General features: G+C 47.2%; 1 protein-coding gene across 1 annotated transcript; it reads right to left on the bottom strand.

Annotated features, from left to right (window-relative positions):
- Positions 1-1,331: 1,331 nt before the first annotated feature.
- Positions 1,332-5,691, bottom strand: FZD1 (frizzled class receptor 1). The gene has a single exon (XM_029928726.1). The coding sequence runs from the start codon at positions 5,113-5,115 to the stop codon at positions 3,151-3,153; it is 1,965 nt and encodes a 654-aa protein (XP_029784586.1). The 5' UTR covers positions 5,116-5,691; the 3' UTR covers positions 1,332-3,150.
- Between the last annotated feature and the right edge of the window lie 3,136 nt (positions 5,692-8,827).

Here is an 8,827-nt window from a genome sequence, read left to right as displayed (position 1 = left end):
TTTTAAGTCTATTTAAATCCAGCATTATAAAACCTTTCTGCATCAAATTTATAGTTACATCATTTTAAGGACACCCACAATAAGAATGCTTTGTATTCATTTCGTGGATTAAGACTAATAATCTTAAAATTTTTTCCCCAGAAATAGTCTGATAGAAATACCTAGAGAGGAGACATGTTTTAATTTGGCCTAAGAATTCCTTTTTGAAAATGTCCATACAACAAAACCTTCTCAGATATCTACTATCGATTAATGAAACAAAGAAAAAAGAACATAAAATTGCATCTTGCTGTGTAAAATTGAATGCTGTATTTTCAGTTAGATTTAATATTTTCATTTGCTTTAAAATAAATAATGATAGTGACTTAAAAGACAATTAATTGCATTATAACCATGAAAGTAACTCTATTGCATCAATGGTCTTCATTTTAGTTACTTGTAATTTTATCACAAAATATTCTCATGGGAAAATTTAATATAAATATATTTAGTCTGTAAAGGAATAAGAGACTTGTTTTTCAAAGGTACTTAAGGTTTTCCATCTGGCATCTTCCATTTTTCATAACCTTATTTGCATAATGTCAAATATATAAGTAAACTTTGTATCTTTATTTTACAAAAATTAGTGTGTGTATACTTATATATATATCTGTGTATATACAGATATAATATAGATACATATACATATGTTTATATCTATATATGTTATATACATTATATATATATTATTATTATTATGTATATATAAATTCTGGCTAAGAGTAGACTAACTAGATAATTTCTCTGGAAAAGCTTCTTTGAACAAAAATGGGGTCTTCCAAAGCAAACAAAACAACCCTGTACACCCAACTACTGTTTAAAATGCTTATAAACACACAGTCAGTTAACCATTCATTGATTGCCTATTGATGGCTTTGGGATATCCAAGATTATGAAGAAGACAATACCTCAAAAAAATCATGACCAAGGTGATACCTGATGATTTAAATAAACTTCCATATTATAAAGTCATGTAAATTTAACCCTTGAAAGAAAAAGCTTTAATATTAAAATTAGACTTCTCTTTTTAATAATTGTCTCTGAGTAAATAAATAATTGGGAGACTTCTATTTTATATTCTTACTGTCATGAAAGAAGGAACTTGGCAATGTTAGTCACAACATGGCAAGTAGGATACATCTTTGGAAGGGCTCATCTGAATGTTTAAGGATAGACTTTTTCATTGAATTCCTGAATTTATATAATTTGGGGCTGGCTATGAGACACTATAAAATGTAAAGATAGTTCAGACAGTTCCAGTTCTGTTATTTTCAGGCACAAAAACCATATAATTTTGTACAAAACTTTGATTTTTTTATTTGTGAAATTAAAAATATGGTATTTTATATATATAAACTTCTATTCCTCTATAAATATAGATGATTTTGTGATAGTGAACAGAATAAATGCATACCAAATCCAAAGACCATTGTCATTTTAGGGTATGACAGACATAGATAAATTTAGGTCCTAAGTACTGGCATTTTGATAAACTCTTAAAATTTAAAATGATACAATCGGGAGGCTTGCTTTCCTCCTCTTTTTCACAGAGAACTAAAGTAAATATTTTTAAATGGCTTTGAAAGATTTACATTTGACACATTTCTGTAAATCGAAAAAGGAGCACACAGGATTTAATGCAGTAGAACTGCACACACTGTCCCTTTACCATGCATGCCCATGTTTTGTTTATTTCAGGATCTAATCCCACCAATTATTCCACCTTCTTTACCTCTTGGAATCCTACAAGGTTATTTTTAATGATGTGGATTGTTCCTCCCTTGGACTGTGTTGCTGAATAATCATAATAATATGTTGAAAGTATACAACTCTTACATTTTAAAGTTTTTTTTATATATGTCTATTTAAAAATAATAAAAAGCACTTCATTTTGAGAAAGTCCATTACACTGAAATCTCCTTCAAGTTTTCCTATTCAGCTTAGGTTCTGCTACCCCGTTAAGGAAAGCAAAGATCAACTCCTTAACAAAGCTTTCCAGGTGACCTAATGTTTCCATTTTACAGAAAGGTAAAATCTAAATGCGGGCTGTCTCAGTGCTAGAGGCAGTTCGCCAGGCATCAGGATGCAATTAGAATTAACATTTTATAACCCCCATCTTCAGTCTCTCCCAACCCACACAAAGCTCCAAGCTTCTTCCCAAATCTCAGCAACCACATCTTTCCGAGACGCTGGCCAAACACATACCAGGTTTTAGACACTAGAGAATGAAATGAGCTCATCCACCAAAAATTAGACTTGAAAAAGTTTGGCACTGGTTAGCCCACTCACCCTCTAACCAACTTAGGCGTTGGAGGCCAGTGTGGAGGTGGCTGGGGCTGCCACAACCCACATCTGTGGACCTCCCTGAAGCTAAGGGTAAGTTTCTCCTCAACAGTGAAAATTCAGTTTAGGATAAAGGGGCAAGGCCTTCACCATCTGGCCCCCCAACAAGGGTACACATGGGATGGCCCAGGTCTACCCCCGGATCTGGAAGCTCTGCGGAGTTCTAGATCTAAAGAGCCCCGACCCCAAGCAATGAAGGGAAAGGAAGGAGCAGAAAGCGGAGGCGGGAAGTGACCTGCGGCGGGGAGCCCCAGGCGCACCCTGCCTGCCGCAGGGAGGGGCGCGCCAGAACAAGCAAGAGCACCGTGAGCTCCGGTTTTACCTCTGCAGTACTTCGAAAATGCAAAGGAAAAGCCTCAAATGGTTAAACCGCCCTAAATAATTAAAACTTAAAGAAAACAAAACAAAACAACAAAAAAAGGAAAAGGCAGAAAAAGAAAAACGCGTGACCGGTCATCATTTAAATACAAATATACTTACAAAAATCTTACACAGGCTATTTACAATCATAAAAGCGTACAGTTCTGGTACCAGAGTGTGAGAACGACAGAGGTCTGTCCATCCCCCCTGTGGCCGTTGGGCCCTCCAGTCCGTTTGCCCCCGGGGATGGAAGCTTTTGCAGGAGCTGTGCTGTTAAAAGTAGCCTGCGAAAAGTGAATGGCTAGTGAGAAAGCCTTGAGTAGCCAGGCTTGGCAAGAGTTCCTGGGGCCAGCTTTATGAGTGGCTGGGACGAAGCCGAGGGCTGGGAATGGGCTGGGCCCCCAGGTCTCAGACGGTGGTCTCTCCCTGTTTGCTGTTGGTGAGCCTGGTATAGAACTTCCTCCAAGAGTTGAGGGTCTTGCCGGACCAGATCCAGAAGCCTGATGTGATGCCCACGATCAGCGTCATAAGGTACTTGATCATGAAGACTGTGAAGTCTGGGCTCATGGGCGGGTGCGGCGGGGCGCCTCCACCCGCCTGGAGGTGGGGGCAGGGGATAGCGTAGCTCTTGCAGCTCTGGGCCACCCAGCTGCGCTCCCACTGGTCCCGGAAGGCCTGCTCGTAGAAGTAGCAGGCGATGACAATAGTAGCTGGCACCGTGTAAAGCACGCTGAAAACGCCGATGCGCACCATGAGCTTCTCCAGCTTCTCGGTCTTGGTGCCGTCGTGCTTCATGATGGTGCGAATGCGGAAGAGGGATACGAAGCCGGCCAGCAAGAAAGACGTGCCGATGAACAGGTACACGAAGAGGGGCGCCAGCACGAAGCCGCGCAGCGCGTCCACATTGTTGAGCCCTACGAAGCACACCCCGCTCAGCACGTCGCCGTCCACCTGGCCCAGCGCCAGGATGGTGATGGTCTTGATGGCCGGCACGGCCCAGGCAGCCAGGTGAAAATACTGCGAGTTAGCCTCAATAGCTTCGTGGCCCCACTTCATGCCAGCTGCCAGGAACCAGGTGAGCGACAGGATCACCCACCAGATGGAGCTGGCCATGCTGAAGAAGTAAAGCATCATGAAGAGGATGGTGCAGCCCTCCTTCTTGGTGCCCTGCGCCACTGTGCGCGCCCCGTCCTCGGAGAACTTGTCATTACACACCACTCGATCCTCCAGTAGGAAGCCGGCGATGTAGGCCACGGCCACTGCCGTGTAGCAGCCGGACAGGAAGATGATGGGCCGCTCCGGGTAGCTGAAGCGCCGCATGTCCACCAGGTACGTGAGCACTGTGAAAAGCGTGGAGGCGCAGCACAGCACTGACCAGATGCCGATCCAGGTGCGCGAGAAGCGCAGCTCCTCGGGCCCAAAATACAGAAGCCCGTACACCTTGGTCGGCTCACAGGGCGCACCGCAGTCCTTCTCCCCAAGGAAGTGGTAGTTGAGATAGGAGGGCACCTTAAGGGCGCGCGGGCAAGAGAACTTGCCTCGCTCCGACGCGCCAGAGCCCCCCGGGTAGCCGCCGCCACGGTGCCCCCCGCCGCCGTGCTGAGGGTTGCTGGTCCAGAACTCCGGGAGCAACGAGGGTGTCGGGGTGCCCTTGTCCGACGTATTTTGGCCCACGCACAGCTCGCCGGCGCCGTGCACCGGGAACTTCTCGCACTTGAGCGTGTCAGGCCACTGGAAGCCGAACTTGTTCATGAGCGCCTCGCAGCCCTGGCGCGCGCGCTCGCACAGGGAGCGGCAGGGCGGCAGAGCCTGCTCCAGCACCGTGCACACTGGGGCGTACATGGAGCACAGGAAGAACTTGAGTTCCGCCGAGCACTGCACCTTCACCAAGGGGTAGAACTGGTGCACCTCGAGGCCCGCATCCTCTTGGTTTGTGTGGCCCAAAAGGTTGGGCATGATGGTCTGGTTGTACGCGATGTCCGTGCACAGCGGGATGGAGATGGGCTGGCAATAGCCGTGGTCCGGGATGGAGATGCCCCGCTCGCCGTTGTACTGTTGCCCGCCCTGCTGCTGCTGAGGCGGAGGCGGCGGGGGCTGCTGCCCCGGCCCGGGCCCCTGGCCCTGCCCCTGGCCCACTGCCTGCGCCCGGACCCCCAGCAGCAGCGGAACCTCCAGCAGCCAAAGCAGTAGCAGGAGCCGGCGCGCCAAGCGTCCGGAGTCGGCAGGGGGGCGGCGGCGGCGGCTCCCCGCGTCTCCGCTCCCTTCCGCCACGGGTCCAGTTGGGAGCGCCCCGGCATAAAGTTCCCAGCTCGCGCCGCCAGCGGCGGCGGCGGCGGCGGCCCGGGACTTCTTAGGCGCCTCCTCTTCAGCCATACTTTCTCGGCTCCTTTCTTGGCGCCGCCCGGCTGGGGCTGGCAGTGGCGCGGCCGGCGGCGGCTCCCCCTGCGGCCGGGGAGATCTCCTCCGCGCCTGTGCCCTCCGTCGAGCCCGAGCTGCGCTCAGCCCGCTCCCCCGGTTCCCGCTCTAAGTCCCGCAGCCGCCGCCGCCGCGGAAACTTGCGATTCATGAAGCGTGGGCGGCGGGTAGAGCCCGGGTGGCTCCGGCGCCGGGGTCGCGTCCCGCCTTCCTGGCCCTCGGCTTGCTGGCTCCCGGCTGGCGGCGCCGCGCTAGTGGCCGCGGCCCCGTAGAGCGCGCAACTCTCGGCAGCCCAGCAGCCTCGGCTCCCCCCTGCGCCTCCGCCTCCTTCTCCGCCGCCGCCGCCTGACCATTTGTGTCAATCCCTCAACTCGCTCGTTCTCCTCTCCCTCGCACGCCCTCGGACCGGTTTCCAGGCGCCCCGCAGTCTGTCTTTCACCAGGAGGGAGGAGCCTTGAAACCGACGCGGAACTGGAAGCTCAGGGACCGTCGCCCAATCGCGGCACTGGCTTCCCGGCGCAAAGGGCGCCCGCTGCCTGCTTCCCCGAGCGAAAGTCGGCGGCGGGCGGGAGGAGAAGGGGGCGGGAGGAGGAGGAAGTAGTAGTGGTGGCAGAGAGGCACCGCTCCGGCACAAAGAGTGGGTTTGCTATGAAGCGGGACAGGCTTGGTTGCTTTTGCTTTTGCGGAAGAAAGGGCGAGCACTAGTGGGAGAATGGTCCCATATGCTGCTGGGGATAATGAATAGGAGTCGGCGGACCCCGGGACTCAGCTTAGCTTTTCTTTTATCCATTTTCATGTTTAAAAATCCTGCTCTTAACTCTGGTTACAAACAGCAAACCGAGCACCGCGATCAGACCAGATGACTGACTTAAGGAGCGCACGTCCTCCTTTGAGTATATGTCTGTCGGGGTTTTGTTTAAAATATTACTCTAATAAGTCCTAGAGCTCTCAGGCTGGGTTGGCGGGCTTTGGACGCGCCATTTCCCCCAAAGAGAAGTTCACGGGATTGCTGTCAAATGAAGAACAACAACAAAACACAAACACAAATACAAACTTTGACGGAATTGAGAAAGTAAAGCCAGGTGCGTCACCCGCTACTATTATACTTCTTGTCCTTTTTCTCCTCTTTAATCAAATCAGAAACAGAAGCAAAGGGAGAGTATCCATTAAATAGAAAAAATTGAGAACCCGACAACCTCTCTTCGGGAGCGTCCTCTCTGCTCGAGCCCCCAGAAGTGCCTCGGGTCGGAGGAGCATTGCCGGGGGACAGCTGGGCTGTTGGGAGCTATTGGAGCCTTCCAGGGCCGGGGACGGCCACGGCTCAGGGGCAACTCCTGGGAGTGTCAGACTGCTCCGGTGAGAAGCCAGGCTGGGCTGCAGCGTGGTCTTCCACCGGTGTGCGGAGCTGGGGGTGCCAGTTTAACAAACAGCGAAGTCTGAAAGCAAAAGAGCTAACTGCACGTTCCCTTCCTAATTACAAACAACACAATCCATCTCAGCCTACTTTCATTCTTGTTTTCTGCATAAGGTTTTTTAAAACGATGCTTTAACTACGTGACTCAGTTGTATCAGTAAAGTGCCATTGTATTAATTCTGCCTAGGATTTGTTGGCCTATGATTAGACTTTAGGGATACTTTTCTACAATTTTTTTTTGTTCTTGTTTAGCCATCCATTTGTTTAATAATACTTAGGAAGCACCTCTTATGTTACAAGCGATAATTAGGTAATAGAATACAAAGAGATGTACAAGACATGGCACAGCCTTACAGGAAGGCACAGTACAGTAGGGCATGGAAAAGTAGATAAGTTATCTTGCCGCCCTTCTCAAAGCTGAATGAGCACAGCAGAAGCGGCCAGCCAGTGGAAATGGGTGAGAAGTGTTCTGATAGAGAGGTGGGTGGAAGGTGTAAAAGACAATCTCTTTAGTGCCTAAATTGCCTAAGGGAGTGGGAGTGCAGAGTGCCTGTGGTTGAGGTATCTTAAGGCAGGGGAAAGTTTTAGTCCACACTAAAAAGTTTGGGCTGAATAACCTACAGAGGAGAGGGAGCTCTTGTCACTTTCTCTCACGTACACAGCAGTGTGGCTTCAGAAGGACTGTGACAGATGGAACCTGGGGAAGTTGTCATTGGGAAGCGTGAACATTTGTCTAGATATAAAGGCCACTACTTAAGATGGGTGTTACTTGCAGGCCGGGGAGTGTGAAGTTCATCAGCATGCATGTTGATGTTCTCTAAAGGATGTGCAGCTGTATCTTTACCTGATAAACCAAAATGACATCTACATGTCTCAGGTACATATATTATTGTTTTTCAAATATTCATGCACATAGCAATTCATAAAATATATATTCGTTTTAAAGTATTTCTTGATTCCTAGTATCTTTTTTTTTAATGAAAATGCAACAGGTACTAAGTGTACAACAGGTACCATATGTGAGTGTGTGTATGTGTGTTGACAATAACTCATGTAAGATTTTGATATTGAAAAGGAGGTGCTCTTTGAGGTCCTTTGAGCACTCACAGTCTGTAATTATTCATTTTATCTTCCAGCATTCCGGCCCACAGTCGCCCAGGGACACTTTTTCTCTAGCCTTTTGCCCTGATTCTCATTCTTCTGCTGATAGAATCCCATGCTTAGAAACCTTACCAAGATACCTCCCGTCTACCATTCCTCTCTTATAAAGATGTATCTGTTTTGTGTTCCATTCTCTCAAGGTCATTATTGGTGAAGCATCGCACGCATTAAGCATCACATGCATTAGGAACCCACCAACACCACTGCTCCAAACCTTCTTCTCCCCCAACAAATGGGGGATAGGGATTAAGGCAGAGTGCTCAGTTCTGTTCCTCAGGGTAGGTGACACTCTACTGCTTCAAAAATTGTTTTACTGAAATTCTTGAGCTTAATTTATCTTCCACTGGGTAGCGAAGTTTACTAGGGAGGAGGCTTAGAGATGACATTGGTGTTAAAAAAAAAAAAAGTCATTCTTGCCAGATCCTGGAACTGGAAGGAACCGGACATCACCTGGGAACTAGTGAATTTTGTCCTGTTTACAATAAAGAATATTATATCCAGATATGTTTAAGAATGAACATCATAAAATGGCCTTGTTTGGTTTGAATTTCATTAGATGCTTATTTTAACCCTTTTTATGTTCTTTTGAATAGTTATAATTCTTTTAATGAAAAAAAAAACGGTCAGTTTTCTGTAGTTTTCTCTCAGACTGTGTAAAAGATGACCTTAAAAAAAGTTTTCCTGAGCGTTGTCTACCAAAGTAAAAAAAAACACCTAGATCTTCCATTTATATCAATCCAGTATTTCACTTATTAAACCTATGTGACACAGAGGAAGCTATTAAAGTCAAGAACAGTTCAGACTTGTAACCAATGGCAATTAGTGTTATGGGAAGTCTGTGGGAGAGGTGATGCAGGCTGCGGATAACATAGTGTTAGAAGAGAAATATGAGCAGCATATTTTTACCTTAATCTAACGTATATCATTTTCTCAGGATGTGGAAATATTTGAGATCCACAGATATACATGACTAAATAAGTATGAACTACTATGAACTTTGTAATAAAAATATTTCAATTAGGCAAAAACTATAAACATAACCCAGTTTCTCCTTGACATTGGCTCTTCAAGCTTCAGATTCAGTCGTTTTCTTAT

This window comes from Suricata suricatta, chromosome 2 (genome assembly GCF_006229205.1).
Source record: "Suricata suricatta isolate VVHF042 chromosome 2, meerkat_22Aug2017_6uvM2_HiC, whole genome shotgun sequence".
Lineage (NCBI taxonomy): Eukaryota > Metazoa > Chordata > Mammalia > Carnivora > Herpestidae > Suricata > Suricata suricatta.
The sequence above is the reverse complement of the archived record's forward strand: the minus strand, read 5'-3'. Positions and strand labels throughout refer to the sequence as shown.

Coding starts and splice junctions, on each gene's coding strand:
- FZD1 (XM_029928726.1), bottom strand. CDS start 5,115: ATGGCTGAAGAGGAGGCGCCTAAGAAGTCCCGGGCCGCCGCCGCCGCC.